The following is a 20,401-nucleotide window of genomic DNA, read 5'->3' on the forward strand; positions in this document are numbered from 1 at the left end:
CCCTCTTGTCCTGGGAGGTGGTATACTCTTTCCTCTTTGATAGTAGGCCAGATTGATGTTGAATGACTGAGATATTTTCTTAAGACAGTTTTTTACATGTACTGGAACTAGGGATTCTATAGATTTTTACCCTGAGAAATGTATATGCTTTATTGGATTTACCCTGAGTTTTGCGAATTTGAGAATTCCTCAGTTATCACCAGTCTACATGCCAGTATCATTGGCACTAAGAAACAGATAGAGTTTAAGTCAGTTGCCACTTCAAGTTAGAAATTCTGCCAAAGATGTTAAACTGGGGTTCCAAATACAACACAGAGCTTTGGATGTCTGCCAACCTAAAGCAATAGCAGTAGTGTTTATTGGTTTGTACAGTGTCTGGGTACGTGGACAGTTCTCAGATCTTGTTTAGTCAGTGGTTCTCTTCTTTGCATTCAGAATTGCTCCTACATGGACACAGTGGAGGTGGTGGTATTTACTTCATGATCTGCTATGAATCAGACAGAACTTTTAAAAACCAGCTGATATGTTAAGAAATGAGTTTATGGGAACAAGGTGAATTCTCACATAGAATATTCCTCGGGTAGGACTCTACACCAAAAGGAGCTTTGAGACTTTCTGACTGATTCTGTGGAAACACATCTTGGGAGAGAAGGTTCTGAAAAATAGATCAAAAGAGGAAAAGACGTAGAGTTGGAACAATGTCAGATTTCATCAGTCACCTTTTCCACATGATAGTTAAAGGAACGAAGCCCCAGGGTCCCATGATGATTTTTGTTCTCATTTTTTATATTTTTGGTTATTTACTGTTTATAAAAATAGCTCTCTCTAGGGAATACCGAGATCACACCATAAGTGACAGTGACGTTTATGACATTTTTTCTTAATGACATCAATTCATAAGTATCCACATCTTTAAGCAAAAGGCAGTAGATGGTTTCCTCAATCTGTTACATTCTGGAAACCATTGTAGTCTGAAAATCAACTAAGTTAATCTTTGAAAACTACGTTGGAAGTCATGTATACCAAGCTACTTATCTTCTGTTCTGGGCAATTATGGACCAAAGAAATTAAGTGACAAGTCTGAAGCTTCAACATTTCTGTGTTTCTGATCCAAAATTTTGATGTATATTTTTCTGAGTCATGAGTCCCACATTTCTCCAGCTTAGCATATGGTGGGGTTAGCCAGAGTTGTGACCAAAGGCAAGATTTCTCCAAAGGTCTGTATTGGTTGACTTTCCACTATCATGGATTTTAAAAGAGTAATCCTGGATGGTCATCAGGAAGAAATCTATAATGAGCCTGCATAGGATTTCTTCTTTTCAGAGTCTTACAAATATTTTACTAATTGCTGGACTGTCTTAACTAATCATACAACAATAACAATAATAGATATAGTTAGTTTATCCAGCCTGTTCACTCCATAAAACACATCACAAGTTGACATCTGGGAGCATGAAACCTTAAATTTTTTCCAACTTTTTAACCTGAATAATGTTGCTGTTTAGACAGAACCCAAATCTGTTGTATCCATTTTAGAATTTCATCTCAGTAGTTCTTATGTTTATACATTTATGGTGAGTTTTTAAAAATAAGTATGTTTATAATATTTTCATCTTATTAGAAATTCAACATTGGAAAATGGAACATTAATGTTTTTTTTATTGTGAGTCAAATCACTTGGAAAAGTTCCCCATTTCATCTGTCTCTAGTGTCATGCATGGTATTGCCTTCTATGTAAATGTACCAATGAATAAATGTTTAGTAAACAGTCATTCTGTATCTCATGTCTCACTCTTCTACAACGTGCCACTGGCTTAAATCTTAGTTTGTGGTTGTTGGTTAAGTTGTTGAGGAGAGCAGAATATCCATCAAAACACAGATCAGAAGTTTCTGCAGTTGCCCTTGGAAGGCATCATGGTAATGATGTACCAAAGACTGGGTGCATCATTAGAAGGTGTTGTCTAAGTAGAGTCTGTTGGAATATGTTGTGGGATAATTTAGTTGCCCCTCACCCCTAGCATATTCCTGAAGCCAGATTCCTAAACTGTGTTCCTGGCGAGCATGTTAAGAAGTGTAATATTGATGGAAAAGATGATTCTCAAATCTTTTGAAATATCAGCCTCCACAATCATAGGTGAGAGAAAAAAGCTAAATGATTGTATACTGTTAGAGAAATTTCTTGTGATTTATGTATGTATAAAATTTTGGATCCCTTAAGGTACAATATTTCTACTCAAAAGAACATATTATAAAAAAGAGATTGCCACATGAAGAACCATTCAATGTTCAATATTGCTCATTACACTGTCTCTCAGAATAATGTAAACCCAAGAGCCTTAGTTTTTATGTTTAAAAATGAGTGTACTATAATTATACTGTAATATTCCCTTCTAATAGATTTTGCCTGTCTGAGGACTTGGCATTTAATTGTGTGACATGTGCCTTGTCAGGTTTTGTCATTCTGTACACTTTTTGGGGAAAAAAGAATGTCTTAAGAAGGAAATATGTCTTAGGGTAATAGTGCTAGAATGTCCTACCTTATTTATGAATGATATTTTACTGAGCATATTTCTGTCTTTCCATACTTATGTCTTACACTCAGGTAGGAAGAAATGAATGATTTGATTTCAGGAAAGGGGAATGATTAAGTATTAAATTTGAGTTATGGTTTTATCATGAGCATTAACAAAAAGTTGCTAGTTTTCATAGTTTGTCAACATGGTTACATTTCAAAGCAAAATAGGGTGTTTTTCTTGATAAGAGGCTGAGTAGAGGATTCATATAGTATTTCTATAATAGGCACATTTGAAATTTCTACTTTTTATTTTTAAGTTTACTTTGGTGGCTTGTCCTGAAAAAATATGTCTCAACTTAATTTTTGCTCCTTTGTTGAAATGTCCAGAATAATATATTTCTTTAAAAATCCCTCAATCCTATATAGGCTATCCTCAACTTTCCAAAATAGTGTTAATAATTTTTAAACAAAAATTATCATTTACACATTCTTATAAATCTTTACTTTAAAAATTAGATCTAAAGACTGATGTTAAAATGTTGGTAAGCTTTCTATTCATTGCTGCTATGCTATTTTAAAAAATAATTTATAATAAAGGCAAAGTGCACCAAGTATAAAATGGTAGTAGTTAGTGTTGGGAAAGGGTCTTAATCCTTTTTATTTGGGAAGGAACCAGCCTAGTTGACTTATTAAATTTGGACCTTAGGCTTAAAATGAGTGTTTTCATCATCCTGTCAGGGGATGGGCAGACTGTTGATTTTCCTTTCTTTGCTGGGAGAACCAGGGGCCTGGGCCTCCATTGTACGGAGATGTGTGTCTTCTTGCTCAGGAGTACAGCCCAAGATTTGGGGAGGAAACCAGAACTGTAGGTGTTTTGGGGAGAGTGGTGGCATCATTTGGGCTTTATCTCTAAGAATTCATGGTCTTGGATCATAAGTTTGTTCCAAGAAATATAAACGCCTGTGAACTTGAATAGATTTTCCTACAAGAAACTGAACTATATAGGCAAGCTGTGGGTCCTCCCTTATCAAGAACTCTGTATCCTAATTGAGTAAGTAAAAGTTTACTGGCTCCCCTGTCTTGGCCTGAAAGCCTCTGGGCAGTCAGATCCTGATCTTTTCTCCTCAAGATCACATCTGCCATGTCCCCCAAGGCCTGGGTTGCTGTGTACTCATCTTTGAACTGTTACCTGGATTCTCCGTGGCTTTTCTCCATTACAAATTTAATGATGTTGTTGCTCATATCTGAAATGTCATCATTTTTTTCTTACCAGAAAAGATCATATTCATCAGTCAGAAGCCAACTCTGATGTTAAGTTGTTAAGATTCCAGCTTCCTCTGCATCCAGCTACCCAGGCAATTGCCAGCACTGGTAATGCCGTGGTACTTTGGCTACCTCACTCACAGCCCCGATCAGTGACCACTTTTTATTTGTCTATCTCCTCTAGGGTGTGAGCTATTTAGGAGCAGAGAGTAAGTCTGTCTTACAGACCTGCTGTGTGGTAGGCACCCAACAATCGATGTAAGTCTGCAGGGCTTCCCTCTAAACTTCCTGGTGAAGGTTTTTAAAGAACTTCCACAACTTAGAACTGTGTGGCATTTTCACGTGAGAAGACATTCTGGAGATCATCTCTGGCTTTGGGAGACTGAAAACCAGAGAAATCAAGTACTGTGCACAGAGCGATGTAGCTGTAGCATCAGAGGTCGAGAGAGGTTTGAGGGCTCCGTTTGACATTCATTTAATGAAAACAAATTTCCATAATTCTATTTTGTTCTGCCAGGTTAAGCAGAAGTTTGGAAGTCTAGACTCTTTTTAATGTAGCGAAATATGAACATTAATACTGGTAACACTTAGATGGATGTCTAGAATCTCCTTCTTCTTTCTCACTGGACAGGTAGATACCAGCTGTCCCCCACAGTGAATATGCCCCAGGATGACACCGTCATGATAGAAGATGACAGGTTACCAGTGCTGCCACCTCATCTCTCTGATCAGTCGTCTTCCAGCTCCCACGATGACGTGGGACTCGTGACAGCAGATGCTGGTGCCTGGGCTAAGGCTGCAGTCAGCGATTCAGCAGACTGGTAAGACCACACTCAGGGCTGGAAAACAGTGGTTAACTGCAGTCACACTTCATGTTATGTTTAAATCGTCCATCACTGAGCACAGTTAATCAATTTTTATTTAATCGCAATGTTCTGTTTTTATGGTTTTAATACTCTTAATTATCACTCTTTTAATAAATGATTCCTCCCAACCCCGTAAACTTGCCCCATTGTTGTAGTCTTTCCAGGGCTATATAGCTAATAATTTAGCCACAACAACAGCAAAACTATCACTAACCAGAAAACCCAACTCCTTTGTTAAGTATCACTGCTAATTAGTTTAGATTTGTGCAAATTTGATGAACTGTTTTTTATTAAATAGATCAGTTCTGCGTGAATCTGTAAGATGACTGAAAGTTTGTAACAATTAGATGACTTTCAGTTGATATGTCCTCAGAGGAAGAGGTGGTTTTTTGAAGGTTTTCTCTTTAGAGTGCTGTAACTATACTATTTAAAATGCTTTGTATTTGCTTCTAACATTGTGAGTTTTGAGGCAGTCTGTTGCTATTTTTTCTCCTATACCTTTCAAAATAGAAGAAAGCATGTGATATTACTAAGCTAATATGTAGCTCATGAATGTAGCTGTGTGCCTTAATTTGCATGTCGAGTAATTATATACATCAAAAAGCAAAAAGAAAGTCCCTTCTAGGGATGACCGTGTAAAGTTGTAGTGATAATTAACACAAACCATGTGTTATACCAGTATCTTCTTATTGCCCTTTCTCTGGGGTCTTTCTTAAATTCATCAGCAAAATTATATTTAAATGTTATGGCATTGTTCTTCCACCACTTACTGTTTCTATATCCTACTCTTCTCCAGACTTGTTACAACATAAATACTAGATAGGAGGAGTCCAGGAGACTGGCACTGGTTTGTGTTACCATTGTAGCAGTGATCTTAACAAAGTAAACCCCATCTCCATCTCCCGCACCTGCTCACAGGAACACACAAAGATGCAGTGAGTTTATCTGCTAATTCCGCAGATGTTTTCTCGGAATAATCTTACCTGTTATTTGTACCTTTGAAAAGGCCATCTCTGTCTTTTCTTTGTTTCTTTTTTTTTCTTTTTATTCCCTTACTGAGAACACCAGATTTAAAAATAGAGCTACACTCAGACATGCATAGTAATAGCTTATCTTTGAATAAATTTTTTGGTGCAACACAGAGGGGCAAGTACAGTATAAGCTCCCATTTGAAGTGTGCAGATGTGGTTACATTCAGGCTGTTGTTTGTATCTCTTTCTGAAAGGGAAAGCCACAACAGAGAAAGTAAGGATCCGATATTTGCAGTATGCATATTACGGACAAACAGCCTTTGAGTCACTGCCAGGATAAGAAACTGGAGGTGGCCATAGGGATAGGTCAGTGTGAGACCTTCTAAAGTGCTTTGCTGGTGAAAATAAATAAATAACTAGCCCAGATAGACTGTGGCATTAATTTCCCTAAGGGGATTCATAAAATGGAAAGGACTTGTGTGATTGTGCTATAGGGAATGTGGGGCAAGGAAAAGAATACGAATAAAAGGTTATCCAAACAGGAATGGTGGCTGTGCTGAATCACAGCAGGAAGTGTGAGCTTTTCCAGCCTGGCAGTGTCTCCCTGATCCTTGATGGAAATGTTACGAAAACAAAAGGGCAGTAAGACAAGATTAATAACTGGAATTTTAATAATATTGGGGGTCGGGATATGGTTATATTTCTTAAAGAATCAGTTGTCAGTCCTGCTGTCTAACTTGTTAAGTACCCTAGTGTACTATTTATGGTGTCTCAAGTTAGTTTAATGGGTGTATTAATAGGGAAGAATTAATTATGTCATGGTTTAAGAATAGTTATTTTAAGATTCTTATTAAGTCACAGACTCATTTGGCATTTTAAATTGCATATGTTTTCAGTTCACTGCACAATTGGGGAGGGCTAAGTATGTCAAATAGCTAAACTTTCAGTTTATTAACTAATACAGTGTACTCTTTTTCAATCCATTGACTTAGGGAACACTAGCAACGTTTTTAAGGGGGGAAAAGGTAAAACAGCGGATTTTAGCCTTAGCAACAACACTTCAGAGGATTTAAAATTAGCTTAAAAATGCCAATATATGGTTTTTAGGTAACATTAGCAATGACAATTTGTATACTTGAAAAATCTTTTACCAATAATTTCTATTGAAAATGTATCTAACATGCAGAATGGTTAAGAGATCAACTTTCAACACATAGAATTATTTTTATTGAAAACATTATTTAGAGTATGCTTTTGCTAAATTGGGTCACAGTTTTCATCATACAGGTTTTAAATTTTCACTTCTAGGATTGTGTTTTTGAATTGGGGTGTGTGTGCTCTGGAAATTATATGTGAATACTACTATATAAGCATAATATGCAAGCATATATTCCATTAAGAACTTCGTTTAAGCAGTAGGTAACTATAGGATGTGTGCTATAGTGCTTCACACACATGCGCACATATGTACATAGTGTGTTGGCATGGTAGTGTGTGTAAGGGCACCTATGGTTTCAAGGTAAACAAACATGACCCTGCTGCTTCCTGGGATATCAGATTTATTCAAAGTCTTATGGAAGAACTATGATATATTAAAAATGAAAAGCTTTAGTATAGAATGTACACAAAATAACATTTATTAGAATAACACATAGTGTTTTACCAAAAAAAAAAAAATGTTTTTTTTTTTTTCTTCTTCCCTTGGGCTAAATCCCCAGTCCCTGTGGGAGATACCTTCTCTTTCCTCTGTAACTGGGCCAGGGCTAGGTTGAGGCAGGCTAGGTGCTCAGGGAACAAAATGTAAGGTGGTTCTCACCCCCAGGTGTGACCCACAACTTGCATGACCCCGAGAGTGAGCACTTCCTTAAATTCTGAGTCCTCGACACCTACCTTGCCTCATGCTAGAGGCTGTGCTCTGTCCTTGGTGGAAAAGACTGAGAAGGACTGTTCAGTTCTTTGTGTAGTTTTAAGGACCCTGTTTCTGTTATCATAATTTGTATTACTTCAATAATTTGAGACAAAGTCTTTGTTGGGTAATAATAATAATAATGGTTTCGCAGTTTACTGTGTCATCAAGTTCTCTCATTGGTGGTGTAAAGTGGGTGAGGCAATGAGTCTTTTTACTGAGCAAATTAACACATATGGGATCAAAACATTTCAGGCCACTTAACCGGACAGCAAAGCTTTCCTGTAAGTCTTCTTTTCACAGTTTTTGGCTCAGCTCTTCTCTAAGAGCCAACTCTCTTTTCATGCACAGTGAATTACAGGTAAATTTCTGATGCATATCCATACCAGATCACTATCATTTTACCAATATGGACAGTAATTCAAGTAAGGCCAGAAAGGGTCAGAGAAGCTTGCTTCCATCAGAAGCGTAAGGAAGGCTGTCATGAACCCAGCGACAGTGGGGTGGCCCCTCACATTCCCCTCTGTTTAGTTAGCTGTGGTGGGATATTCTACTCCTGGCCAGATAGCTAAGATGGTTTGACACTATAGGGGAGCTATGTATTTACTCAAAGTGCCCAGCCCAGAGAAGTAGCATTTTCGTTGTGTGGACTGTGCTTGGAACACCTGGTAGTGTTTTTAAAGTGTTTAGAGATTTTTACAAATAGGAGTGATTCTGTGTCATCCCCCACCACCCCCTTGAGAAAACTCTTCAAACTGTGTCCTGTTACCAAGAATCTGCTATATGCTTCACCTCTGCTTTAGTCACTATGTTGGTGTCACCCAAATCAGTCACCTAGTCTTAGTCATACTTCCCCTGACTCCCTGGCACACTGTTTATTTCCCCATCCATGCATCCACAGCGTGTGCTTTAGAGCTTAAGACCCCTGGTGAAGTATTTTCTTGAGGTGCACATGGAGACTCAGTTGCTGAAGTACTACAGAGAACTGACATCCTTGTGAAACCACAAGCTGCAAGGTGTTTTTTTTTTTCTTTTTACTTTCCTGAAACACCAGATAGAGGATGTACAAGAAGACCAGAACATGTCCTTTTTAAAGCTTCTTTTTTATTGCAATTCATATAGTCATTTGCTGCCAATATTTGTGTTAATGCACAAATATTCATCCTTAAATATTCATCCTTTCCTTAAATATTCCTTAAATATTCATCCTTTCAATGTCTAAAAGACATCAAGCTTATTTTTGATAATCACTTAGAAAAAATAGAGAAAGGAGATAAGGCAATACAGGAGGAGGGAGAAAGAAGTACTCTAAATGTAAATTAATGTTGTATATTCCCAACACCTCCCACAACCACAGTTTTTTTTAATGGACTATATTTGTGTGATTTAGTTTAAATATTTCTAAGGAATACAAACTTTTGTAAGTTGGGTGTCTTCTATTTCCAGTAAATATTTTTATGTTTATCTTTCTGTTCATACCAGCACTTTGAGTCCAGATGTTGATCCAGTTCTTGCTTTTCAACGAGAAGGATTTGGACGTCAGAGTATGTCAGAAAAACGCACAAAGCAATTTTCAGATGCCACTCAATTGGATTTCGTTAAAACGCGAAAATCAAAAAGCATGGATTTAGGTAGTGAGTACAATCTCCATGAATCTTTATCTAAATAAGGTTTAGATGCTTTCAGATTAAAACTGATGGTCCCAAACACATGTCTGTTTACATTGAGCAATAGAGAAAATAAATGTGAAATGTGGTGATTTGGCAAAAATTAGTTTTCTGCTGAGTTTAAGATAACCATATTTACCCTAAGTGGCATGTTTACATAATGTGCAATATGTTAATATATATGTTTTCTGATGAGAAAAGAAACAAACACATGTGCATCTCATGCTATACTCATCTATCTGACAAAAAGAAATGTTTTAACACTGGCTGTTTAAAACCAATTTCATTGAAATAGTTTCGGTTGATTGTGGGATTCATGAACTAGAAGAAAAAGTTTTGGAGAGAAACCATTATCTCAATCCATGTCTGGAATTTGGTTACTTCATGATATCTTCCTTTCATTGCTATTCTTTGGTTTTAGTTAGTAGAAACTCTTATGTGTTGATGATTGAGGCATTAAATTGAAGTGATCATTTGAGAGAATATTTATTGTAGAAAGTATTTGGAGGCAAATGAGAGGAGGAAAATAACCATAGTTGTTCAATAAGACACCAATCAGGTAGTGTCTCTTTTTAAATTCAGATCCACCAAAAAACAAACAAAAAAGGAAAACAATTAATTAATTATATCTATAAACTGATCAAATGATTTTAAATATCTTTGTTAATCAACTGTAACTTATTTACACTGTTCTCTGGTGGCTGTTTGTATTTGAAGACTAAAAGCATTAATTTGTCACATGCATAAAACAACAATGCGGCGATGTATTGCCTCAGCTAATTATGATATGCTAACATAAGTAATGCACATGTCTGCAAAATGAAATGACTGGCATATTGCATGGAGACACTGCTTTCCCCCCCTTTAATTTTTGATTATGAATGTTTGCTTGATGTTTTGTTTTATTTGCATGAAATATTACCTAAGAATTATCACCTAACTGAAAAGATCTGGGAATGGTTGAAGCATGTTGGCCTGTGGGAACTAACTGGGCTAACTATTATAAATTTACCTTTTAACAGTAGCTGACGAGACTAAACTCAATACAGTGGATGACCAGAAAGCAGGTAAGAATGGACAGTTAGACTGTTGCCATAGAAACTGTGATCCAAGAAGCTTATCATAATTATAGAGCTGCCAGTCATATTGCATGTAAACATAAATATTGCAGACTTGTATGGATGTTTTTATTGAAGGAAATAAAATAATACAAGAAAAAAATTTTTCTGTTAGGTGAAATTTATCAGGGTAGTATATACTAAATGGGAATATAATGCAATGCTTCAAAAATGTTAAAACAACTTAGATTTTCTTAACTGTATTTGTTTAGGAATGTTTTCACAATTAAAAATATATATCAGAATCCTAAAAGCATGATCTTTTATGGTAGATTTTTCAGTTTTTCAGTCATTGATTTGATATCTAGTTTAATATCCAAAAAATGACTATCAAAATGGTGATTTTGATTTGAAGGATAATAGCACAAATATAAATATTTTTCACTGAAGGACAGAGTCTAGTATTGCTATCACTAGTTGCTCAGGAAACCTTAGTTCTTTTACAAATGTAAGAATTAGCTCATAATTACCTGACATAGAGTTAGACTACATGAAGCATATGGCCCCCATCTTAATTTCATGAACATGTTTTGAATGTGTTTTTGTAATTTTTTTTCAAAAACTATTTAGGGCTTGTTTCTAAAATATTGTGTAAATCACTCCACAGCGACAATGATTATATTGAACTTGATTGTGTGTTACAGTAATTTTTACTTTTTATGTAATTTTATGACAAGAATCAGAGAAAGTCTTTATGTGTAATTAAAATAATGTGCTTTATACAATTCAGCATTTATGATTTATTATTATAAGTTTGGAATAGTGTTATAATTATTCTAGATCTGGTACGATGTAGTTACACCACTTAGTACTAATTAGCTTCAATTCACCTTTCAACCAGCAGTAGTAATTAGTTTTAGCCTACTTGAAAAATGTGTATCCCACCTACATATGTAAAGATTATTGTGGATATGGCTGGAGTTCTCACATTCTGTAGAGTAAAAGATAGATTGTAGAAATTACATCCAATAAATCACAGGATTAACTGTAGTGCAAAGCAATTACCTATAGCCTCAGCCCTTATTAAGTAGTTATTTCTTTTATAAACATAAAATTCATTCAAATCTGCAATAGGGCTGAAGAAAAACTATTTGATAGTTCACATATGTAAATTAGTAATTAGTTTTTGGAGTTAATAATATTCAGTACTTTTTAAGAAGTAACCCCTGTTCAAGTTAATGTTTATAGAAACCAAATTGAGCTTCTCAGGTTAAAGAACATAACTTTTTATACTATACCAGTCAGAGAAAGTAAGGAAGATATTTAATTTAACCAACTCACTACTACTAAAAAGAACAATTTGTTGAGATTAAACAAATAATAATCATATCTAGATTTTAACTGAGAACATAAAATAGCTTTCATTGGGAGAAGGCAGGTTTTATAATCAAACTAAGCCTTATGTTTTTATAATGTTAGATCCTCAGAAAAAATGTATTTATTTACTTATTTATTGCACTACAGGCAGTCTATCCTACTGAAGTAAATTGGAAAGATTTGGGACAAAAAGTTATTAGGTAAATGCCAAAATACTTTCTGGTCTATTGGTTATAAATCTATATGAATAAAATATCTAAACTAGATTCCTTTCCACTCTGCAACATTAGATAGTGAACAGATTCTCAGTTACTTTTTTTTTCTTCACTTTGAATTGTTAAAATTATCATAATTTGTGGTTTAGTCCATAGGTTTTTGGTAGAGTCACAGTGGCATTTCAGCACAGATCATCTGTCTATCCATAAGCCTTTCTTAATGAAAATTGAATTCTATTTCCTTTGCCATTGTAAAAGACATCCTCGACTTTTCTTGTAATGATGGGGTATTAGTAGACAGGAGCAGACAAACAGATCCAGGGAAAAGAGTAAGATTATGATTCCCCCCTTTATTCCTGGATTTAAGGGTCTTCTATGATATTTGGGGGGTAAATTTTCTTTCTGAAAGAAAAGAGAACAAGAAGAAGAAGAAAACTGAGTTCCTAACAGTTCAGTGCTTGACTATAAAAAATTAGCAAAGTATCCTAATGGCCTAAAAGATTAATATAAAGAACTTTAAGACATTTTAAAATTAAAAGACAGATTTTTTTTGCATAGATAAAGTTAATCTTTTGCCCATACTTTTTATAGAAAGACATTTTCAGTTTTCAAAGCTAGTAAATGCTAACTTTAAAAGGTTATAGATCTCAGGAACACTCATTTGGGAATCTTAATATATTAACAAGACCATTAAAGTTTCTTTGACAAAAATAATATGTAAATGTGTAATATCCATAGTACAGATCAAGAGGCAGCAAACTCTTTCTGTAAAGGACCAAGCAGTAAATATTGAAGGCCTTAGAGAACAAACAGTCTCTGTAGTGATTACTTAATAATGATTTAGCATGAAACAGCCACAGGCTATATGTAAACAAACAGCATATCTGGGTTCCCATAAAATTTTCCAGATTTGGCCCATGGTTTGCTGACCCCTACTATAGATACACAAATTATAGATAATGACTTTTTGTATAACTTTTTATCATGAAAATTTTCAACCATCATTGACCTCCCGTATACCAATACTCATCATTGATAATTATCAACATTTTGCCAAAATGTCATACCACAACGTTAGGAATTTAGAGAAAAGAATAGATAGGTTAAGCTTTGAATTATACTTTAAAAACACCTACTCCTTAGTTACAGATTCCTCATTGCTTTTCTTCAGATTTACCTCTATTTATGTAGTTTAATAAGTACATGTATTTATATATGTATATACATTTCTATATATGTATGTAAAGATATATATGTATCTATACATATACTTTTTTTAGTGCTCTGAATATAGTAAGTCAAATTGGAGCCAACTTTTCAAAAAGAAAAGCTTAATATGCATACATAATGTTTTTATGATAATCTTTACTGGAAGCATGAGATTTTTATCAGAGATACATAGATAAATATAAGTATATGCATATGAACCCAAGGAAGCATCACATATTGGCCTTATAAATGTTTATAGAATTCAAACACAGTTGGTAAGTTATGAAAATTGATTGTCATGATATGCTCAGAAAAATATCTTGAGGCAAACTGTAGGAAATATAAAGATAATGTCCTTGTCCAGAAATGATCTTTCCCATTGTCTTACTCTCTGATTTCTTAGTTTTTATTTAGTTCTTTGGGACAAAATTGATTTTATTTCCTGTGGCATGACTTTCATGGGTATTGAGAACATGAACTTGTCAAAAGTTATATTGCTGTCAAGAGAAAAAATAAGATCATCCTGGAAAGAAACATTTCATATGAATTTTTGTCATACAATAAATAATCAAATATATACAAACCTGCATGGAGAAAATTAAATAAATCATCCTTATCTCCTAAGCACAATAATTTATGGAATATTATTTCTTCATTAGAATCATCTATCTGCCTTTCTGCCAATATTACATGTAAACATATTTATTCTAACTTTAAACAGCTACCCCATTGTGAAAATTAGGTGAAAGATGTAAATGAATCTTTAAAGGATAATTCTTGTTTTGACTCTCTCAATTTAATTTTTATTTCTGCTTCATACGCTGAGCCATGGAAAGCCCATGTCATAACTTAGTCTTCTAGGTGATAACAACTCACGGCTAGTCCTTAATTATTTATCAGCATATAGGTTGATGACCCCCATGTGGGGATACACTATTCTCTTCTACTGTCCTATTTTTTTTTTTTTTTGAACCTGTCTTTTTAACAGCGTAAGTGAAGAACTAATTCTACAGCCTGACTGCCCAGGTGGTGCTGCAGAGCTGGTACTCAGCCATCTAGTGGCTCAGTTCACCTACCTTTGAGTGCCAGGTCAGGCAGTGATGGGTGAGGCTGTCTTATCTGGTTAAAGAAACCCATTTGATTGCCCTCTACAGCTTAGTTCTATTGGTAACATCTCAGGACTTCCCTGCCCTAGTTCTCCAGAAACAGAGCCAATTTTTTAATTCCCCATACTCTCTCTGCCATCCTACTGCCATCCTACTGAAACATTCTTGGTAATTGTGTCTCAAGTAGATCTTATTCCCAGGCCTGGAGATGTAAGAACTCATATCCATCTCTTCACTCTCCCTCGTCTTTTCTCTAGACAGAACTCCTAAGTAACTTGCTTCTATTCAAGTACTGTACTGTGCTCTCCATAGAACATCCCTGTTTCCCAGATGAGGTTTCTGCCTGGTGCCAGGGTGCCCTCATTGTATTGGTGATATGTAGTCTTTTGTGTTCTTTATCTACTGAGTTGTATGAACTTAACTGTAATGAGGAAAAGATTTGAAAAGTTTAACCAGTTGTAAATACTTTTAAACTGTCAAAAACTGATTTCAGTTATGTTAAAGAGCTCATTTACTCCTGGTTGCTTACCTTCACCTTCTCATAATTCCTGCTTTTCAGATGAGCTTCTGGGTTGTTCTGGTTGTTTTAGATGATATGTGTGACTTGGAGTAAGTGACTTGACAAACATTTCATCTGCAGATGGAAACTAATGATTTAGAGTTTTTCCTAATGCAAACAGAGAAAATAGAACAGCTGTAACATATATTTAGGAAAAACAAAAATGGGTTACTATTACTTTATTTACTTTTTATACCTTTTCCATTCACATTCCAGAACTTGTCATTGAGCAAGTAATTTATGTCCCTGAAGTTTTCCACAATTTGTAGATACTTGAATATGTCATTTTCACCACTGATTCTAACTAACATTTCTGTTTTGTAAATTTCCAAGGTTCCCCCAGCAGAGATGTGGGGCCTGCCTTGGGTCTGAAGAAGTCCAGCTCACTAGAGAGTCTGCAGACAGCAGTCGCCGAAGTGACTCTGAACGGGGATATTCCTTTCCATCGCCCACGGCCACGGATAATCAGAGGAAGGGGCTGCAATGAGAGCTTCAGGGCTGCCATTGACAAGTCCTATGACAAGCCTGCGGTAGAGGACGATGATGAAGGCATGGAGACCTGTAAGTTTATCATGTCTGATAAACTTGTAAGTTGCTCTGTAACTTATTGTAAGCTGTAGGCAGTTGTAAGCTGTTCTGTAGAGTAGTAGCAGCTCTTAAAGTGTGCTCCAGGGAGCCCTGGGGGTGCCTAATACTCTTCAGAAGGATGTATAATAAGAAGAGGTTATTTACCTTCTTACTCTTATTCTTTCCCAGATAATACATTTGGGTTTCCTAGAGGCACCATGTTGTGTGATATTGCAGTAGATTGAGTGCAGAGCAGACAGAATCTGTCTTTTCAGCCAGATGTTAAAAAGATTTGCTAAAATGTAAAATAGTGCCATTGTTTTCACTAATTGCTTTTGGAAAAAAAATTTTTAAACTTAATTTCTATTAATATTTTTGTTTTTCATAATGCAATTAATATTTTAAAGCTTTCTCAGTTTCAATTCAGTAATTAGTGATAGATACAATCCACTTTAAAAAAGTTTGTTCCAAGTGCCTAGTAATTTTTAGGAGTATAAAAGTATCCTAAGATTAAAATGTTTGAAAACCACTGTTGTATAGTGTGTCTACAATGAATATATGTAATAATCTATGGTTCTGAAAACATTTTGTTTTTGTTTTTATTAATTATTTATTGCTTTCCTTAAACTGAGCTAGCAAGATAAGTTGGTGTACTTGTATTTCTAAAGTAGAAACTACTTTAAGCCAAGATTATTGAAAGTCAAAGGTTAATTAATATTAATAAGCAATACATTTTCCATCATATATTCAGGAAAAAAAGTAACAAATATGTGCAAACATATGCTTCAGGGAGTTATCTTTACAGTTAAACATGTATGGAATAAAAATAGCCATTTAATTTAAAAATAAGGAAAAATACTCATGTATTTAATTAGAAGACAGAAGACTTAAGAGTCCTGAATGTAAAAATTATAAAATTGAAAAGACTTACAGTCCTAATTATAAAAATTTTTAATTAGTGTATATTGTTGGTAATTACTAATTGATGTTTTAGTTTTTTAACTTCCAATTGACTCTGCCCATGTAACTGTTGGAAGAAAAATTGGAGACGCCACTGCCCGAAGTCAAGCAGAGACCAGAGAGCATCTAAATGGCTCGTCCAGGACTTGCTCTTTTCACTTTGCGCAGATCGCTTCCTTCACACATACCTACAGAAGACTGTGGTAGGGAAGAAGAGTTTCAAATAAAAATCACATTCAGAAGAGATTTGAAGCAAAATTATGTGATTTTTCCTGTCACATATAATGTGTCTGGGAAAATGAATATTTCTGCCATAATGTAACATGCAAAGCAAAACTTAGGAAGGGGATTGCTACGGCCCCACCGTGGTTCCCCACCTAATTCTCCATCTAAATCTGGAGAGGTTTTTCACTCCATCCATCCAGTAATTTCAAATATATGCAGCCTGTTCTTACCAGATGAAGAACGTATTTTCTGTTTTTGCTGCCAAGCCTGGTGGCCAAGACCCTGAGTACTATGGCTCCAACCCTCTCGAGTTTTTTCCATTGTACCAGTGGTCTCTCACTATCCTCACCAGTACTCCTGTGCAGCCCTTGTAGGATTGGAGCCTTCTTGCCTCTAGACTGTGCTCTGTCTGTCCTGGGTGTATATTTAATAAGAGATATAGTATTTGGACCTCTAAACATACAATTTTTAATTTGCATTTCAAATGCAACAGAGGCTGAAGTACATATCAACACAAGACATGTCTATAATTCTGTAGGGATGGCCTCACTGTTTCTCACCAATATGGACATCTAAATTTGTCCCTGTATAAACTTTGTTTCCTTTTTTAATTGGAAATAACAGATTTAAGTATATTACACTAATACATTTTCTTTCAGCGATCATCAAGACAAACACAGTAAAGAGACAAATTATAGTTTGTGAACCAGAGGTTACGTTCTGGACCAAAGTTGAGAGAGACATTTGTGATTTATGCAGGTACAATCACAAAGTATTTTCCCAAAGTCCTGATCTTATAATTTCTTTTTAGACCAGTCTACTAAACTAGACTGGCAGAAGAAAGGCAACTGTTGTACATTTCAGATATTTGCAATCTGAGTTGTTTAAATTGTATTAATAGAGTGGAATGAGCCCTGGGCTGGGATACAGATGACTTGTATCCTAGTCTACATTCTTCTAACTTATCAGGGTTTTGGTTGAACTACTTAAAATCCTTGAGCTTTAATCTCCTCATTTGTAAAACAGAAGATTTGGACAACTGTATTGTTGCCTTTCAAGTTGTATGTTGGGATGGCTGGTCTGGAGGGGTGCTTGATGGGCTAGGGGGAGTTGGGCAGCAGACAGGAGGCTGGGCAGGTGGGATTCTGTGAAAGCCACAGCCTCACCCCCAGCCCGCTGTCCCCACTCCTCTGCCTCCACAGTTGTGGGTTTTTAGAATCACTGTAAATGCATTGTAATTCTTTGTAAGTTTAATTTTAAAAAAAGAGTAGTTTTCAGCTTTTCAAAAAAGTTTGAAAAGCCCTGGTTTAGATGGTGTTGGAGGTCCTGTCTAGTTTTAACAATCTGTGATTCTATGCCTGTTCACTCACTTACACAAATGCCATCTGCTGACCACTCCCCTGCTTTAAGGCTCACCAAGGAAGGCACGATGTCTGTTTTATTCCTATGTAACCACATGTAGGGCTTGGCCAATCAGTAGTCAGTGAATATTTGTTACATCAGTGAGTGAGCTCCTGCTTAGCCAGCCCCACTGTGTGCAAGAGAGAGAGACTGACGTCCAGTGTGCATTACTGGGACAGTAGAGACGTTTACAGTTTGTGTTTGTATTTCACCCTGGACCTTTATGCACCACACCTTCAATGCCTCAGCAAACTTCACTTTTCTTAGAAAAGAATCTGGCAAGGCTGCTATTAACTGCTGGTGGTCACGAGACTGTCATGCTTACATATGACTAGATTAGCTACAAACAGTGTTTATGGCCCCAGTTGTGAGAAAGAAGGCTGGCTCAGCTCTGCCTTTGATTTCCTAAGCACAGTCTGGCCTGTGGGCTCTCACAGCCTCATCCCCCACTTCCTGTCTCAGGTGTATGCCAACACTGCATTCTTGCTTCTGGTGGCACCTCTGGCTCCTGGCCTCAGCGGATGCTGTCCCATGCCACAGGTCTGGAGTCCTGCAGTGCCACTGCTCTGGGACCCTGTGGCACCCTGTGCAGAGGGTGCTGTCCTGGACTGCAGTGTGACTCAGCGACAGCCAGGGGCTGAAATGAAAATGCCAGACCACTCTTCAATATTGCTCTGAAAAGAGGGCCACTGTCCCGACAGGTAGTGTTGTCTCCCAGTCCCTCCTGTGGGGACGCAGGGCATGGGGTGGGGGCAGGAGGACCAGCAGCCAACCGGGGCTGAGGATGGAGTGGCCCCCTGCTGCAGTCTTAGGGAACCTTTCCCTCTCCCCGAGTAAGATGTGTAGGCCAGGGTATAGCTGGTGGCTCTTGTCACTTGGGTCAAGCACCTCCCCAATGTCTGTATTTCATGGCTCTAAACAGGCTTGCCTCTTCTTAGCAGTGTAGAAATCATGGCAAAGGCACAACAATGGAGGCCAAGAGACTGGGGCGGGATCCATGTGGTATCTGGTCTCTGTCATCTTCTGTAACACTTACTTCTTCCTGTGGAGATGGCAGAAGCTGGCGTTTTTGTCTCTCATTTAATCCATCTGGCCTCTCCATGTTGTGTGTGTCTGTCTGGATCAAGATGGAGCTTTGTATTCTGGGACCCATTATCTCTGAGGCCCTACCTGTGTTTGACAGGTCAGGGCATCTACAATCTGCTCCTTTTTCTATGCAAATTGCACACCCCGTCTGGCTCTCAGCAAGTGGCTTCTCCATCTCCCATAATAAATCAGTTTCTGTTGCTACCAGGAAAATGTGTGCAATCACACTGCTTTGTTTTCTTTTTGTAAAATATATAGTCCCATTCTCACTCAATTAAAAGTTGCCAAATGTAAGCCTTACTGTCAATTCAGTAACAGCCTTGTTGTTGGGGGCCCAAGAGGCAAAATCAACCAAGCCAAATCTTATCCTATTCATACCTATTGATTTTAAGATAAATCCAGTTTGTAATTTTAAAAGTGAAGAAAACTGTATGCCTTGAAAACAGAGACAGAAATTTGCTTTTGAGTAGCTTGCCTACTTTCATATAATGCCCTTATTTGGAGATAAGAAAAAACATCGCTCTTAAAATGTATATAACTTAGGTGAGCAGTATGAGATTTGAAGAAACTGAATTTACATTTCTAAATCAGCTAATAGAGAAACTGCAAGGGGATTTTTTGTTTTGTTTTGTTTTATTTGCTACAAAAGAGTATATTGCATTTGATGTCTCAGATTTTCTGCTCAGCATTTTGCACACTTTTACCCACCTTTTGTCACTATCAAGCAAAAATAATGAAAACTAGGTCTAATTGTATCTTAAGCAAAACTAATTCTGTTACAGTAAATCTACTTTGAAAGAATTCAGGATACGGGTTTCAAAGTACTTTGTAAAAGATTTCCTATTTGATTAATCTATGTTCATGGATAAATAGATGTTGATTTATAAAAATACTTGTTTGAAATGCTAGGAATAGGAATAACCTGTCCTATCCTTGTATGCCAATTTGCACACTTGAAGGTCACCTGCAGTTTTCTGAATGCAGTATGGGTACAAGTAAATAAAGTGACCAAAGCTATTTACATTTATTTTTCTAGATGAGAATTAACTCACACTACCTGTACAATGAAAAGTGCCACCTGAAGTGTTCAAATTACAGAATCCTAATTTTTACCATTTTTCAATAAGGAAAAAGTATTGAAATAGTTGATCAGGCACATATTTAGGAACTGAATCCTAGAATGCATGTTTCCTGATTTACAATCCTGTGATTTTTCTAGAATATTAAACTTCCAAAAGAGGAAGTCTATGACACTAAAACTACTGTGACTATTTACTACTATTTAAGTGTGTATCAATGAATTGTGACACCTAAGTCTGATATTTAGGCTATATGTTCCTGAGGGTATAGGAGGTGGTTCAACCCAGTGGGTTCAACCCTGTGTGTTTAGGAGCTGTTGTAGAGCACATGGTCCCAAAGTGTGGGGTAGCCACTCAGCGTACATGGAAGT

At 36.4% G+C, this 20,401-nt stretch overlaps 1 protein-coding gene across 23 annotated transcripts in view; it reads left to right on the plus strand.

Moving 5' to 3' along the window:
* The window catches only part of PARD3 (par-3 family cell polarity regulator), an 804,135-nt gene that overhangs the window by 563,249 nt on the left and 220,485 nt on the right, over positions 1-20,401 (plus strand). For 10 of the 23 annotated variants that reach the window (XM_037010348.2, XM_037010349.2, XM_073228956.1 and 7 more), the window contains 4 exons: positions 4,410-4,599; positions 9,004-9,155; positions 10,211-10,255; positions 15,046-15,273. In XM_037010348.2, coding sequence (XP_036866243.1) covers positions 4,410-4,599; positions 9,004-9,155; positions 10,211-10,255; positions 15,046-15,273 — 615 coding nt within the window. The remainder of the gene's footprint in view (positions 1-4,409; positions 4,600-9,003; positions 9,156-10,210; positions 10,256-15,045; positions 15,274-20,401) is intronic. The other 13 variants (XM_037010352.2, XM_073228958.1, XM_037010347.2 and 10 more) reach the window with 4 other exon arrangements.

This window comes from Manis javanica, chromosome 2, assembly GCF_040802235.1.
Source record: "Manis javanica isolate MJ-LG chromosome 2, MJ_LKY, whole genome shotgun sequence".
NCBI classification, from domain to species: domain Eukaryota; kingdom Metazoa; phylum Chordata; class Mammalia; order Pholidota; family Manidae; genus Manis; species Manis javanica.